General features: G+C 37.2%; 1 protein-coding gene across 3 annotated transcripts in view; it reads left to right on the forward strand.

Moving 5' to 3' along the window:
- The window catches only part of LOC136029961 (TATA element modulatory factor-like), a 241,771-nt gene that overhangs the window by 74,064 nt on the left and 150,273 nt on the right, over positions 1 to 17,434 (forward strand). For all 3 annotated transcript variants that reach the window (XM_065708519.1, XM_065708530.1, XM_065708538.1), the window contains exons 5-6: positions 2,306 to 2,404; positions 10,561 to 10,741. In XM_065708519.1, the coding sequence (XP_065564591.1) occupies positions 2,306 to 2,404; positions 10,561 to 10,741 (280 nt within the window). The remainder of the gene's footprint in view (positions 1 to 2,305; positions 2,405 to 10,560; positions 10,742 to 17,434) is intronic.

The raw sequence follows: 17,434 nt of genomic DNA on the forward strand, positions 1-17,434 counted from the left end.
GGTTAAAAATGAATGTGACAAGCCTTGGGTTACACCCACTATTAAGGCCCTGATCCGTGAACGCAGCCGCCTTTACTCGAGCGGTGAGGGAAATCAAGGAGTGGCCAAAAGAACCTAATAGTTAACATGATCAGAAATGCAAAACGCAAGTATGGTCGTGAAAAAGTTGACCCCCTGGTCAACACTGAACCTTTAAAGTGGCACCGCTCGTTCAAAGCGATCAGTGGAAGTGTTTCGAAAACCAGTGTCAAGATATCTGACGATAATGGGTGAATACTGGGGTCCAGTGACGTTAATGTATTTCTCGCTTCCATTTGTACCCCTTTTGCAGCCGTGACCCTCCAGGAGAAAGGTTTGCTTCTTTATGATTGCCCCAATGAAGGCACCATAGGACTCAGTGAATTTGAGGTGTATAGTGAAATCGGGAAAGTAAAGACAAAGTTCTCTCATCTCCCAGACGAAATCCCTGCAAAGTTCATACGTGAATTTGATTTGTTCCTAGCCCTGCCACTCTCGGATCTTATAAACCAGTGCTTTGCATCCTGGACCTTCCCTAGATCGTGGGAAAAGGTCCACATCCGTGTAATTCCCAAATTGAACCCGCCCAAGTATCGTGATGATTTCAGACCAATCCCCCCAACGCCATGCATAGCAAAAGTGACAGAATCGTTCATCTTGCGGCGGCTACTAGAGCAAGTAAGTGAGACTATCGAGAAAAACCAATATGGCGGACTCCCAAAATGTGGGACACCTATATACCTAGTCAGAATGTACGATCAGATCCTGAAGTGGCTTGAAAAGCAAGGCTGTTTTGTCAAATTAGCAGCCATCGACCTTTGCAAAGGTTTTGATCTCCTATCACACCTTGTGGCCTGTCAAAACTTGCACGAATTGGTGCTAAACGCCGAATGCTAGCCATTGTGCTCGATTTTCTGTCTGAAAGACAGCAAAAAGTATTTGCTTTACACGAAAAGGACTGTGACTCAGAGTGGAGTAGAATAACCTGCGGTGCCCCGCAAGGGACGAAACTAGCAGGAATAACGTTTCTTGCCATCATCAACTACTTGCTGTAGAACATAACGGCAAATACGAATTTGTCGACGATTTGTCGCTCTTAATCGCCTATCTTCTTCATGGCAATGTCCCCACCAAGCAATTCCCCGGAATCACTTTCGATCTACTAAGTTCACAGTGCTCTTAATACAAAATTGACTATTAACTCTGGTAATTCAAAAATACTTAAACTGAACCTGCTAAAGAGAGACTTCGTCCCCCCCCCCCCTGAAGCTTCTTTCCCTGTTGTGAGTGAGGTGAAAATACAATGTGTCATTTTCTCACATGATTGCACCTTTACTACTACCTATGGTTATAGTGTGACCTGTAAAGCTAACACATCTCTTCAAACCCTTTCAAAAATGCATCGCTTTGGGTGCAACGCCAACAGTCTTCTTCGGGTATACCTGTGCTACGTACGTCCCATACTTGAATACGCCTGTCCTATCTGGGGCTCGTCAGAATTAAGAACCGCCTATCTAATTCAGGAACTGGAGTTAGTCCTTAAACGGGCAACCAGGATCATCCTGAGTAATAGAGACATTTCCTACCACGATGTCCTAGTAACCCTTGAACTCCAAAGTTTGGAACTTCAACCGTTTGGGTGACCTTATCCTGAGGTTTGGCAAAATGCTGCTGTCTAACCCTGCTCACCGTGACATTTTACCCCCAGAAGCCCGGACAGTCAGCTGTACAAGACAGAAGCTAAAACTTGTGCCTGTGCCTGCTCGGACAAACCGCTACCAGAACTCTTTCGTCCCTTTTTTTACGTCATTATATAACAATGCATAATAACATGTTTTGTATTTCAACAGCAAATTAGCCATTTGAGCTACGACTGTTGTTCAAATAAACCTTTCTCTCTCAATTATCTTTTAGCTTGGGTGATTCTAAGATCGTTTAGATTGCGCTAATCATCTCTTAGACTTCTTCTGATGAATGGAAGTTTTTTCCATGAATGATATGAATTTTTTCATGGACAGATAGGATCTTATGAATGCTTCGCTGGGACTTCGCAAAAAATTTTGGGAACCACTTATTTAAGCTGTTATAACGGTGGTTTATAATTATGCGAAAGTTTTGAGATTACATAAATTCATCTTGTTCACTTAAGTTTGGTATGCATATTACGAGGTCTGAAGAGTTCTTCGTCTACCCCATCTCTGGTAAAGGTGGTTAATAACAGTATGAAAATTGTTGTCTGGTATTTATCATTATAATATGTTAATATAGTAATGCTTTTCTCGAGCAGATCTGAAAGAACTAAATTTCGTTCAGTCTTCAATAGCGGACATACTTCAGGGGACGAAATTGAGACAGCGACTTCATCAGACATTGAAGTAATTTCCAGGTAAGATGTTTCATAGTTCGGGCGAAGGCTTTGTAATGCATATAGAAGGAAATAATATTAAACATAGAAATAAAGAGATAAGCACAATTTTTTACCACACGGAATAAGTGATAAACAGGTGTAACCATGGGTGTGATTAGGGGAAATGGCTAGATTTTAGAACAGGGGTTTCAAGGTCAACTCTCTGAAGGGCTACTTTGTCTGAAAATATTTTTTCAAGCCATAATTTGGTTAACTGCCTATTTCATAACGAAAAGTGTGAATTTCAGCTGAACACGTCTTTAAAATCTAACTCAGATTGTGTTAAGTTTTAATGGACAAAAATCCCGCTTCGATTCTACCTTTCAGACGCTTAACAGAGGGGTTGCCCACTTTTGCCAGCTGGTAGAAGTCTCGAAGCTTCACTTGTTCGTCCACACAATGCCTCTTCATCCCATGGATGGTGGCCTGAATCGTGTACACCAGCATCACTGGTGTACACGATTTTTGATAGTTGGAAGCTCTCATGTATCCTCTTGATAACCTTTTAGCTTAAATTTGACGTTGACATTTTATATGTAAGAGATTGTACTATTATTTCTATAATTTTTTTCTTTAGCCTAATTATTTTTACGACCTAGATATTGGTATTAGATGTTTGTCTAGACTTTCAGAAGGGTTTTAGTGCTGTTTTTTTTTTTTTTTAATTCTTTATTAGGAACGGTTGTTTTAATCAATATAAACTGCAGTCGGGGATGTATCCGGAAATTCGGGGATGGGGAATATTCAAAATTTTGTTTTATAGAATGGGAAGGGCCTCTCTTCGTTTTTTAATTTTTAACACTTAATTACGAATTTGAAGACCTAAAAAATGCAGTTGCAGCAATTGAAAAACAACTGTTTTAAATTGATACGATTATAGTCATAAACACAATCCTATTTTTAATAGAATTAATTAATCCTATTAAAAATACTTCCTATTTTAAAGGGTGGGGTGCAGACCCATAATCGCTTTTGTTTTATCTTTATAAAGATGACAAGAACAACGTGAAATATAAATTGACATGCTATTGTAAGCATTGACATCTGATGGGAAGGAGAATCTAAAACGAAATCGAAATCTTTTTTGCTTTTTTATCTGGGACAAATTCCTGTGGAAAAATTTAAAATATGGTGAATTAAGCCTTGAAACTCTTTAATTAACTAGGTTCATTACTAGAGGGTCACGTAATCCATATTAAATAAACGGTTAATATAAACACTTATTTTAAATAAAAAAAAACTAGTTTTTTTAACTGAAAGTAAGGAGCGACATTAAAACTTAAAACGAACAGAAATTACTCCGTGTATGAAAGGGGCAGTTCCCTTCTCAACGCCCCGCTCTTTATGCTAAAATTTGACTCTTTCTCTCAATTCTACTTTATTAAACAGTAAAAAAAATTTGCGTAAAGAGCGGGGTGTTGAGAAGGGAACAGCCCCTTTCATACGCGGAGTAATTTCTGTTCGTTTTAAGTTTTATTGTCGCTCCTTACTTTCAGTTAAAAAAAAACTAGTTTATTTTATTTAATTTCTGAACGTTCTTGAATTAATGCATGTTTGATTTTGGCTCTCCGCACATAAACTATTAAAATGAAATTTGCATATTAATTCTTTTTTTGGCTAGATGGCTTTCTCTTAGTTTTCATCTGACGATTTTGAGAAATAAGGGGTGAGGGAGGAGGCCTAGCTGCCCTCCAACTTTTTGGTTACTTAAAAAGGCAACTAGAATTTTTAGTTTTTAACGAAAGTTTTTATTAGTAAAAAATATACGTAACTTAAGAAGTAACTGATGTAACCAACTTCTATATTCTTATATTTTTATTATGTATATGACGGGGTTTGTCCCCTCTTTAATACCTCGCTCTTTACACTAAAGCTTAAGTTTTGTCCCAATTCTTTAAGAATGACCCCTGAATCAGAAAGGCCGTAGAATAAATAGTTCAAATTACTAAAAATACTTTAGCATAAAGAGCGAGGTATTTGGGAGGAGAAGAACTCCTCATATGCCTAATAATCTCTGTTTGTTTTAAGTTTTAATGTTGTTCCTTACTTTCAGTAGAAAAAACTTTTTCATGTTTTTTTTCCGTTGTTTTTTTAATAGTAATGCTAGAAAATCCTGCGCCCCCTTCACGGAATTTCTCTTCCCCCATGGCATATTCCTCCAAGGAAAAATCCTCCCATATATCCCCCTCCCCTCAACCCTTCCCCTTAAACCGAAAAAATCCCCTTGAAAACGTTTGTACACTTCCCAATAACCATTACTGTGTGTGAACACTTGTCAAAATTTGTAACTTGCAGCCCCTCCCCCAGGGACTGTGGGGGAGTAAGTCATCCCCAAAGACATAGTTATTATGGTTTTCGACTATGCTGAATAAAATGACTGTCTCAAAATTTTGATCCGTTGACTTTGGGAAAAATGAGCGTGGGAGGGGGCCTAAGTGCCCTCCAATTTTTCTGGTCACTTAAAAAGGGCACTTTTCATTTCTGTTAGAATGAGCCCTCTTGCGACATTCTAGGACCAATTGGTCGATACGATGACCCCTGGAAAAAAAAGACCGTGATTGTTCTTCTGGCAAAAAATACTAAGTTCCATATTTTTGTAGATAGGAGCTTGAAACTTTTGCAACAGGATTATCTGATACGCTGAATGCGATGATGTGATTTCGTTAAGATTCTATGACTTTTAGAGGGCGTTTCCCCCTATTTTCTAACATACGGCAAATTTTCTCAGGCTCTTAACTTTTGAGGACAATGACTAAAATTGGTAAAATTTATATATTTAAAATCAGCATGAAAATCTGATTCTTTTGATGTATCTTTTAGTATCAAAATTTCGTTTTTTAGAGTTTCGTTTACCACGAACTGTTTGATTAAAGTTTCTTTTAACCAAGTTGAGTCACTTGGTGTTTGATAAAATTATGTATAGTTCTGTATACTATCGCATAAACTATTGTGAAGGAGGGCTGGTGGGTCATTGCATAGTTGATGGGGGATACCTTATCCCTCAAAAAGTGTATTTTTAGACCTAGATTTTCAAAATTTCTGTGAGCGTTCAGGTAAATATTAAAGGGGGTTTGGGGAGGGGTATCAATTAATCTCTAATCTCCCTTCAATTCGAATATGCCTAAATATAGGTGTTGCGGGGGGGGGGGGGATAGCTACATTCTATTGGAGAAAAATGTTTTCTTTGTAATATAATGTTTACAGTCATAAAATACATTCATATTTTAACCGGTATAAAAGGTGGAGAGGAATATATTGAGCAGGAAATTCCCTAAGAGGAACTTTTATCAGGAGGTTACCAGGAATTTTTTTTTTATCAATGTTCAAACGGAAAATTTGGGTTTAATGTTTATTTTAATATATTAAATAATTATATGTCAACGAACTCTAAGGAAGGAGTGACTCGGTCTTACTGTAACCAGAACTTTAAAAAAGAAGTTTGATAGCAATATATATAAATGGCAAGAATTGAATTTTTATGGTAATTAAATAAATAAAAAGTGTTTTTAACTGAAAGTAAGGAGTGACATTAAAACTTAAAATGAACAGAAGTTATTCCGTATACGAAAGGGGATGTCCCTTCCTCAATGCCCCACTCTTTACACTGAAGTTTTTTGTTGGTTTAAAAAATAGAGTTGTGAGAAAGAATAAACCTTAGTGTAAAGAGTGGGGCGTTGAGGAGGGACAACCCCTTTCATGTTCGGAATAATTTCTGTTTTGATTTTTATTTTGGCTCACCGTACATGAATAATCAAAACGAAATTTGCATATTAATTTTACTTTTTTTGGCTAAATGGCTTTCCCAAAGTTTTGATCGGACGATTTTGAGAAAAAAGGGACGAGGGAGGGGGCCTAGTTGCCCTCCAATTTTTTGGCTACTTAAAAAGGCCACCAAAACTTTTAATTTTATTTACAAACGTTTTTATTTGTAATAAATACACGTAACTTACAAATCAACTTGCGTAACTAACTTTTATATTTGTATATTTTTATTACGTATATCAGGGGGATCGTCCCCTCGTCAATACCTCGCTCTTTACAGTAAAGTTCGAATTTCGTTCCAATTCTTTAAGAATGATCCCTGAATCACAAAGGCCGTTTAATTAGAATAAATAGCTCTTTTGAAATTACTAAACATACTTTAGCGTAAAGAGTGAGGTATTGAGGAGGGGACGAACCCCCCCCCCCCCCAAATGCGTAGTAATTTCTGTTTGTTTTAAGTTTTAATGCTGGAAAATCAAGCGCCCCCTTCATGGAAATTATCTTCCCCTATGATCGATTCCTCTATGGAAAGATCCTCCCACGTAACTCCCTCTCTTCTACCCCTCTCCCCACCACCAGAAAAAATTACCCCTGAAAACATCTGTATACATTCTTATAGCCAATATTATATGTAAACAACGGGCAAAGTTCATAACTGGATGTCCTTCCCTCGGGGACTGTGGGGGATTAATTCGTCCTCAAAGACATAGTTATTAGATTTTTCGACTATGCTGAAGAAAACGGCTATCTCAAAATTTCGATCAGGTGACTTTGGGAAAAAATGAGCGTGGGAGGGCCTAGTTGCCCTCCAATTTTGTTGGTCACTTAAAAAGTGCACTAGAACTTAAAATTTCCGTTAGAATGAGCCCTCTTGCGACATTCTAGGACCACTGGGCCGATACGATCATCCCTGTAAAAAAACAAATAAACACGCATCCGTGATCTTTCTTCTGGCAAAAATACAAAATTCCACACTTTTGCAGATATGAGCTTTAACGCTCTACAGTAGGGCTCTGAAATCTGGTGGTGGGATTTTCATTAAGATTATATGACCTTTAGGGGGTGAAAATAAGGCAGACTTCTCAGACTCCTAACTTTTGATGGGTAAGCCTAAACTTGATGAAACTTGTATATTTCAAATCAACATACCATGAACTGTTTGATTTCAAATATATAAATACGTAAAATTTCAAGGTACCCAACAAAAATTACGAACCTGTCATCCATTTATGAAATCTCAACATAAATTAAGAGTCTGACAAAATTTGCTCCATATGAAAAAGGGGAACTTTGTACCTGTATTATTTCATTCATGAATGGAACTCAGTTTTAGGTTCCTCCTTACTAATCTTGTGCATGTGTTTTTTTTTTCTTTTTTTTTTTCAAATTCCAATAATTGCTTTAGTCACTTGCTACCAAGTAGAAAAAGTTAATAGACCTATTAATACTCAGGCAAATTTTCACGCTACCAATGTAGGACGCTGCAAATCAATTTACAAGTTATATATGTGCAACTTAACTGCAAGAAGTGGTAGTTATAGGGCGGTAGCCCCCCATTATATCTTGGATTGGCTTGACTATGATTTGAAAAACGATCAGAAATTAAACAAAAAGAAAATGAAAATTTCAAATGAAAGTAAGAAGCAACATCAAAACTTGAAACGAATAGAAATCATTCCGTATATGAGGTGGCTGACCCCTCCTCAGCCTCTCGCTATTTACATCAAATTTGACTTTGTCCCAATTATTCAAGAACTGTTCAAGCGCTAGTGCCATTTAGATGGAATACGAAGTATGTTTAAACCACTTTAAAGCTTTATCGTAAAGAGTTGGGGATTGGGGAGGGGGTACTCCCCTCATACACAGAGTAATTTCTTTTTGTTTAAAGTTTTGATGGTTGCAGCAATAGCTCTAACCGAGTAAAGAGCGAACCACAACCCATAGTAACGAAAAGTTTAAGATTACACGCAAAAGAGAAAAACTACCAAGTGATACTAAGTGGTAACTATTATTCCGATTTATCTTAATAGTAAGATATTATTCTGAAAACATCTTTAGAAATGTTTATAAAGAGCCTGAAGCCCCTCGGAAACGTCGCCGGATAAAAGAAAAAAATGCACTACTGAAATGACCATTGTTGAAAAGCAAACAGAGGAAACTTACTGCCTTGAACGACAAGGAAAACTATTTTATTGCATGGGTAGCAGTAATCTGTCCTCTTTTTTTCTATTTCCTTTTTTTCTCCGCTAGCTGGGCGCTGTAATGTCATAGAGAGCTGTTTAAGGACTCTTGTAAAAGCTAATTTTTATATCTAATCACTTTTTATTACGTGCTCTTTGTAAATTTGTGTTGATAACTCCATCACAAAGTTCCATATTGTATGACAGTTTTGGTGCAATCTCGGGAGTAAAAATGGTGGGAAGCATCTAAAGGGTACCATACAAATGTACATAGTCGAAAACTAATAACCAGAGTTTAAACATTGGCGGCTCTGGCCTCTCTTGTTCCCGGGATAAAATCTTCATTAGCCCCACCCCCTATCTCCCACAAAATTTCCAGGAAATATTTTAACAAATTACACATTTTCATTTATTAACAAGACTCTCGGCTTCTTGGTCATTCAGTGAGTAAGAGCTGTGGTGGGGGGTATCTCTCAACTGCACTATCAGAACACTTCTACAATTGAAAACTATTACATGTAGCATAGCTTAAACCCCAAGGAACAACAGCAAGAATTTGATTTCGAGTCAAATAGTTCTGGAAAATGGAATTCCCATCCAATATCACTTATTCTGCTCACAGCTTTTTTTTTACGTAAAACAAACGGTTCAATGTTCATACAAACGTTCAGGTTTACGAAAAGACTTACAACTCCTATAGATGTTCTTCAACGAGTCTGTCTTTAGCTGTATAATATTCTCACAAGACTTTGAAGCTTGCCTCAATATGTTTGCGTCGTATCAGCCGAGATTCTGATTATAGTCATTAGGTTAAACATCAATTATGCTAATCCGAATTACTTAACTCTCATCTTTCCTTCTTCTCATTGAGAATACTAAAATGACTTTGATAACTTTCATACTTTTAGCCTATTCATCCTCCTTAATAAACTAGTGTAAACGGACTCCCAAATCGGTTTTGGGCATAATTCTGGCCACGGTGGGATTTGTAGAGGAGCTAAAGTAAATGAAGCAGTCACGTAGACATATCTAGAAAAATTTTGAGACTCTATCTTGAGGTAACTACGCACAGAGAGTAAAAAATATTAAATAGCGGAAGAGGCAGTAATACGTAGTCAGGAGAGCCCCATGTAAGCCGTGGAACAGTATCAACCTCTCTCAACGACTCCAAAATCGAGTCGCTAGACTCAATCACCCTGCTTTTAATTACGAAATCCCTATTTCTTCTAGATCTTTACTCTCTGGGCTGAGTCACACGGAACATCAGTTTCTCTGCCAGTTACTCTTTCCCTGCAGCACATCCAAGATATTATCTGAGACCTGCTTTAAGAAACTGAAAGAGGTCCTCTTTGCACTTATGGTACTTTGTGTTTTAATTTATCGCTCTTTACTTTCTTGTAAAAGTAAAACCTGCTTTCTAATAATGAGTTTGGAAAATGTAGTTTGGTTACCCTGGTCATTTAAAATCTATTATAATTCTGATTTTTATACGAAATTCCAATAATTATAGTTTAACATATATTTTTTTTTTTCAACCATCAGAGATGTGGTATCGTAAGGGGAATCTGGGGAACACGAGCAGGTACATTCACGGGAATTCTTTCCCTAGTGGGTCAGGTAAATTATGCGAAACTATTGACTAGATTACAAAAATATTTTAAAAATCATATGATTTCAAGGGACACCGGCCACGACCCTTCCTCATCCTTTTTTTTTGTGGGTGTCTTCACACGGGTTAAACTCTACACTGTATGCACTGGTACGTGCCTACTTTAAGTAATTAACTTACATCGCTCAAAAAATTGGAAGGAATGCATTATTTGTGAATGTTTGGAAAATTTTCTATTAAATTTTCTCGAAGATGAAGATAATAGCAAATGCCTAGGTTTAGCCTTTGTAGGGTCCCAACCCTACAAAGACTACATGTTGAAGGGGAAAAGAAAAAAAATGTTGCCACCTAGCAAATTCATATGGAATTCAGCATCTATTCTGCTCAATTCGATAGTCCATATAATTTTTGGATTGTAGAGTTTCGTGAGTTAACGATGCACCCCTCGTTTCTAAGTTTTTTCTTTGCCTTAAAAAAAAATATTGACTAACCTCCGGTGATTTTGGAAAAGAGGGGGAATTTTAAAGGTTCAAGTACTGCAATATCTGTCTCTTTGGGTCTTTTCATGGTCGATATTATTTCAGTCCTGGGAGCCGCGCACCTTCTAGCCCAAATCGCTGTTTTTATTCAGGGCCTAGTGGTGATCATATCCACCTTAATGTTACTTCCTCAAATCTGAAGAAAGGTCATCGTCGACAGATGTCTGAAGGTTCTAGTGGCGGCTCAGATGATAGTCTTGCCTCAGAAGTTGAAAAGCTAATGAAGGTACTATGCAGCTTTATTATTTTAAACTTTTTTGCTTTTAAAACTAAAAAATTAAATAAAAAACGAATATACCGAGAAAACACTTTAAGGATTGTATTATTCTGATAGATTGAGGGCCATAAATCGTGATTGTTTTTTTTTAAATCAGATTACATGTTAAATTTTTATTACCAAGTAGAAACAACGTCAAGGATATGAATCATATTTAAAATGACTGATAATTCATCAGAGGGTGGCAATCGTGCAAAATGAATTCAGATCGAATCTTGACCGGTCAACTAGCACATTAGTCGCGATCAACACAGAAGGCTGATCATAAGGGATATTTTAAGAGTTAATTGGCCTTTTTGTCATTCAATGTCGTTTGTCTATGTTAGTTTAGTTTAATGAATGTTTTGTCTTAATTAAGTTTTGTTGCTATGTATGTGTCAGGACCATTAAACATAAGACTAGTAAACGTAAGGCTGCTTAAAGTAGATTGATTCTGCTTTAAGCAGCCGTGTGTTTAAAAATCCTAGCCACAAAATACTTTTTGAAGAATCCGCCCTTATTAGCAATGAACTAGGCATAAAGCAAGTAGTTCGAGAAGCAATTGAAATCAGACTTAAGATTAATAATAATATTTGATTTCCAATGTCTTCCGAAAAGAATTCCCTATTGTTCTTCTTGTTTTTGATGTTTGAGCTTCTTTAGAGTAACTAAAGTCTAATATTCAGTTGTTTCAATTTTGTAATTCCCGGTTTATAGTCCCCAATGGGACTATATCCCCTTTCGTACAAATTACAGTTCAAATAGGGATAAATCCTTTTATTTGACAGTGAAAACAATGACAAAATGTCTGGATATGTCGATCACATACACAGTTATTGTCATCAGCAGATACGTCCTCTTCAGTTTATTTGCTGATAAAGATCACAGTGTATTTGATCGTAATATCCTGAGATTTTGTAAATTTTTTTATTGTCTAATAAAAGGATTTATCCCTATTTGAACTGTTATTTATACGTCAAGGCAGTGTGGTCTTCAAAATCACTTATATTCCCTTTCACGGTTGAATAGTTTCCGTCAACTTTAAGTTGGCGCTTTTTCTCGGCACATAGATCCTCCCCGTTCTCTGGTATAAATTGTATCCACTAAATAACATTCGATGAACAAACAATAAATATTTCCTCTGCAAAATACATAGCGGAGTTTCGACTCAGAATCTTAGATTACTTCCCAGGAAAACATTTAGACTGGCTCGGGAAATCCTGAATCTAGGAAGTAATAAAGAGCCAGGAACATCAAAAGTGTCTCAGATTCAATCCGAGGAAAATGAAACATTTCTAATCACTAATCAACATGTTATTTGTCGGGTGAAGTTTCCTAACATATAAGTCTCTCACGAAAAAGCGCTAATTTTTGGGATATTATTATTCTAGTTGCGAACTAGAAGAATCAAGAATAGCACAAATAACACTCAACTACAATAACATACTACAGATAACATTTGGATCAAGTGAATATAGTAGAATTATGCGAAGTAATGTGATTTCGAGTTTATATTTAATTACTGAGTGATAAAAATTGACAAGTAAAGGTGATTATATCACCTATTATATTTATAAGAAGTTTTGACTTGAGATTGGTAATTTACGAGCCACTGATCATTAATGTACGTACCCATACATGGGGAGGGGGGGGGTACGATTTCGTGTAAAAACAGAGAAATGTGCCTGATTTGGGACATGGCTATTCGAAATCGTAATTCTGAAAAACTGCAGGTCTATTTAAACTACATAGATGAATCAGAACTGTCTGAACCTGTGTTATTTTATGGAAAGGTGCATTGCGAAACTTGGTCGGAGAGGAGAGAGGCAGGGGAGCTGGAATCCCATAATATTGGTTTGGGGAAGGTTTTTTGCTTGTTTTTCTTTTACTAAAAATAAAGTTTTAAGTGGGTGTTTTTTTCATGTTTTGTTAAAAATCAGAATAAATTATAACAACTTTCAAAAAATATCACATTTCTCTGAAAAATTTAGGATACTTTGTTATAACATGGGATTCTCATAGGGTTCCTAAAGTTAGACACTTAGAGAAAACTTGTAGACCATAAATAGTTGGAGATCTAGAAGATACAGTCAGACGGCAAAAAAGTAGAATATTGTCCTGGAATGTTAAAAAATTGAGAGGAAACTGTAAATCGGGCCTTATCCCAGTTAAAGATAAGGACAGGGCCACAAAGTGATCAGGGAACAGTTAAAGAAAGATGGCAGTTTATTTTGAAAATGTGCTTTACTGTTATAAAGTTATAGAAAAAGATATAATAAAGAATTATAAAGTTTATGACTCATTGGAAATGAAGGAAGATATATCTTATTAGGAAAGTTTACTGACAGTACTGAAAGGATTAAAATATAATAAAACCCCGAGTGTCGATAGTGTGGTAAAAGAGTTTTTTTTTTTTTTTTTTTTTTTTTTTAATATGGTATCGTGAAATTGGAAATATATTACTGGAAATTACGAATATGATTTTGAAAGAAGGAGAAGTACCTTACAAATGAACGAGTTTGGTAATTATAGAGGCATTAGCTGGGTTTCTGCAGAAAGCAAATTGCTTAGTATGATGATACTTTTTAGACTTAGAGATGCTCTAGATGAAGTTTTAAGAGAAGAACAGTGTGGTTTTAGTAAGGGGAAAGGATACTTTGATCGAATTGTCACCATTGGATAAGTAACTCAGAAATGCTTGAGTCATGAAGCCTCTTTAGTTCTTATCTTTATGAATAATGAGCAAGCGTTTAATTTAGTTAATAAAAGAGCCTTAGCAAAGATCCTGTCCTTATACGGTATACCAGGTAAGTACAGAAACCATAGTATACAGAGAGGTTTTCAGGCTGCACCTCCCACACATTGGACAACCCCAGACATACACCTCCTCATCAGAATAACTTTCAATTGGCCAGCTTTAATATTATGGGTGCGCTTTTTTTTTCGCAAAGCTTCGTAAAACGAGAAGACATATTTGATAAAGCTATTATTAATTCTATGCTGACATCTAGTCTTCCAGAATACTTAGTCTTTATTGGTGCTAGGGCAGAAAATCCTGTGTCACATAAATATTGTACTTGCAAATGGGTCTAGTATTCTCATGGCTTTTTGAAATGCCAGGCACTCTTCTTTTACACTAACCCAGAATTTTCTTAATGAGTTGCCTTGTTTAAATATAGCTTTCAAAAGTCTCTACATTGAAGACTTCTGAGCTGTTCCCCTCTTAATTCTATTCCTGCTGCTTGATGTTGAAGCACTAGTTTGATTAATAATCAAAAATCTTTTTCATTACTACCCATACTACGAATAATAATTGGGTCTAATATGAAAATGAACTATTACTTTCTTGCTTTCTCCCATCCGGCCTGGCTGGCCGATTCGGGGCTTTTCCTGTAATGGTATCATAGCAATATTTTCGGTATACCTCCCTGTTTGTTGCAGTCTTCAGCACTACTGGGATGGGATGGTCAGAAAAGTTTTCCCTTCAGCGTTTGGAAGGTCGTCCCCTTGGGCGTGAGGCATTTATTCTCTGTCCAAAGGCTTTTTTGGGCAGTCAGGCTAGGGACATACACTGAACTTGTCCTTACCATTTAAGTTTTTGGAGTTGGATGGTCTTCATGATGGTACGAGGTTAATTCAAGGTGGACACTGGCCGTTCGTTTGATACGAACAGTCAAGGTAAGTGATGTCAGCAAGCTTTCGGGGCGATTTAGTTTCAAATGCAGCCAGTTGGTTCTTGTCATCGACTTTTAGAGTCCATGTTTCTGCAACATACATTGCAACTGGAATCAATAAGGCACTGATAAGTCGCATCATCAGTTTTAAGGGTAGGCATTTATTTTTTTCAAATAGACTGCAGTGACTTGAAGTATGTGGAGGCAAAAGCCAGGCATTGTTTGATATCTTTTGAGGAGTCATTTCTGGATGTCAGCAAACTTCCTATTCGAACAAACTGGTCGATCCACTCGCTTTCCTCGCTCTAAATGGTGAATGAAAACTAAATCTCTCGATATGGTGAGGGGGGATCAGTCTTTTTGTGCCGTGATACTTTCATTACCTTGGACTTGCTGGCGTTTGCCTTCATTCCATAGGAACTAGCTTCTTCGTCGATAGTGTTTACCAAGGCTTGGAGCTCATCTATATTTCCATTATATTAATTCTGAAAATTTAGAAAAAATGAGGTATTTTTAACTTACGAACGGGTGATCGAATCTCAATGAAATTTGATATTTAGAAGGATATCATGTCTTAGAGCTCTTATTTTCTGTCCCGACCGGATCTGGTGACATTAGGAGGAGTTTGGGGTGGGGGGAGCGTAAAATCATGGAAAATGCTTAGATTGGAGGGATTGGGATGAAACTTTACGGGAAAAATAAGCAGAAGTCTTAGATACGTGATTTACATAATTGGAACGGATCCACTCTATTGGGGGGGGGGGGTTAATTCTGAAAAATTAGAAAAAATGACTTATTTTTAACTTACGAAAGAGTGATAGGATCTTCATGAAACTTCATATTTAGAAGGAACTCGTGACTCAGATCTCTTCTTTTAAATCTGAACCGGATCTAGCATAATTGAGAGGAGGCAGTTTGGGGGAACCAGAAATCTTAGAAAATACTTAAAGCGGTGAGATCAGGATGAAATTAGATGGGAAGAATAAAAACCTGTCTAAGACACTTGACTGACATAAATGGACCGGATCTGCTCTCTTTGGTGGAGTTGGGGGGGGGGGTAATTTTGAAAATTGAGGTATTTGTAACTTACGAAAGGGTGACCAGATCTTAATGAAATTTGATATTTAGAAGGATCTTGCGCTTTAAAGCTCTAATTTTAAATCCTGACCAGATCCTGTGACATTGGGGGGAATTGGAGGGGGAAACCGGAATTCTTGGAAAACGTGAAAATTCGAGTATTTTTACCTTACGAATAGGTGATTGGATCTTAATGAAATTTGATATTTAGAAGGAATTCATGTCTCAGAGCTCTTATTTCAAACCCCGACTCGATCTTTTGACATTGGGGGGAGACGGAAGGGGAAATCTTGGAAAACACTTGGAGTGGAGGAATCGGGATGAAGCTTGGTGGATAGAATAAGCAAATGTTCTTGATGGGTGATTGACGGAACCGTACTGGATTCGCTCTCTTTGGGGGAGTTGGGGGGAGGGGTTCAGCGATTCGGTGAGTTTGGTGCTTCTGGACGTTCTAGGACGATGAAAATTGGTAGGCGTGTCAGGGAGCTGCACAAATTGACTTGATAAAGTCGTTTTCCCAGATTCGACCATCTGGGAGGCTAAAGGGAGAGGAAAAATTAGAAAAATTTAGGTATTTATAACACACGAGTGGGTCATCGGATCATAATGAATTTTTCTATTAGAAGGACACCGTGACTCAGAGCTCTTATTTTAAGTCCTGACTGGTTTTAAGCCTCTTATTTTCCTTTTAAATCAATCTATTGATTCATAGGATTTTGCTAGAGCACATACCATATGATCTCTTGGCTCTTAGATCTTCTTGCCTCATCACAAGTGCCATATGAGCTCTTAGCTCTTATCTCAAGAGCTAAGAGTTCATATGGCACTTTTGACGAGGCAAGAAGAGCTAAGAGTCATGAGCTCATATGGTATGAGCTCAAAATTCTAACAAAATTCTAAGAATCAGTATATTGATTTAAAAGGAAAATCAGAGACTTAATTCCGGTCAGGATTTCAACTAAGAACTCTGAGTCACAATGCCATTCTAAATATCGAAATTCATTAAGATCCGATCACCCACTCGTAAGTTATAAATATCTAATTTTTTCTAATTTTATCCTCTCCCTTTATCCCCCCAGATGGTCGAATCTGGGAAAACGACTTTATCATGTCAATTTGTGCAGCTCCCTGACACAATTACCAATTTTCATCGTCCTAGCACGTCCAGAAGCACCAAACTCGCCAAATCACTGAACCCCTCCCCCCAACTCCCTCAAAAAGAGCGAATCCAGTACGGTTACGTCAATCACATATCAAGGACATTTGCTTATTCTATCCACTAAGCTTCATCCCGATTCCTCCACTCCAAGTGTTTTCCAAGATTTCCCCCTCCAACTCTCCAAAACGTCAAAGGATCTGGTCGGGATTTGAAATAAGAGCTCTGAGACATGAATTACTTTTAAATATTAAATTTCATTAAGATCCGATCACCTATTCGTAAGATAGAAATACCCCAATATTCACGTTTTCCAAGAATTCTAGTTTCCCACTCCAACTCCCCCCAATGTCACAGGATCTCGTTGGAATTTAAAATTAGAGCTTTAAAGCCCAAGATCCTTCTAAATATCAAATTTTATTAAGATCTGATCACCCTTTCCTAATTTACAAATAACTCAATTTTCAAAATCACCCCCTGCATCTCCGCCAAAGAGAGCTGATCCGGTCCGGTTATGTCAGTCACGTATCTTAGACAGGTTTTTATTCTTCCCATCCAGTTTCATCCTGATCCCTCCGCTTTAAGTATTTTCTAAGATTACTGGGCCCCCCAACTACCCCTCCCCCCAATGATTCTGGATCCGGTTGAGATTTAAAATAAGAGATCTGAGTTACGAGGTCCTTCTAAATATGAAGTTTCTTGAAGATCCGATCACTCCTTCGTAAGTTTAAAATACGTCATTTTTTCAATTTTTTC

This window comes from Artemia franciscana, chromosome 1 (genome assembly GCF_032884065.1).
Source record: "Artemia franciscana chromosome 1, ASM3288406v1, whole genome shotgun sequence".
NCBI classification, from domain to species: domain Eukaryota; kingdom Metazoa; phylum Arthropoda; class Branchiopoda; order Anostraca; family Artemiidae; genus Artemia; species Artemia franciscana.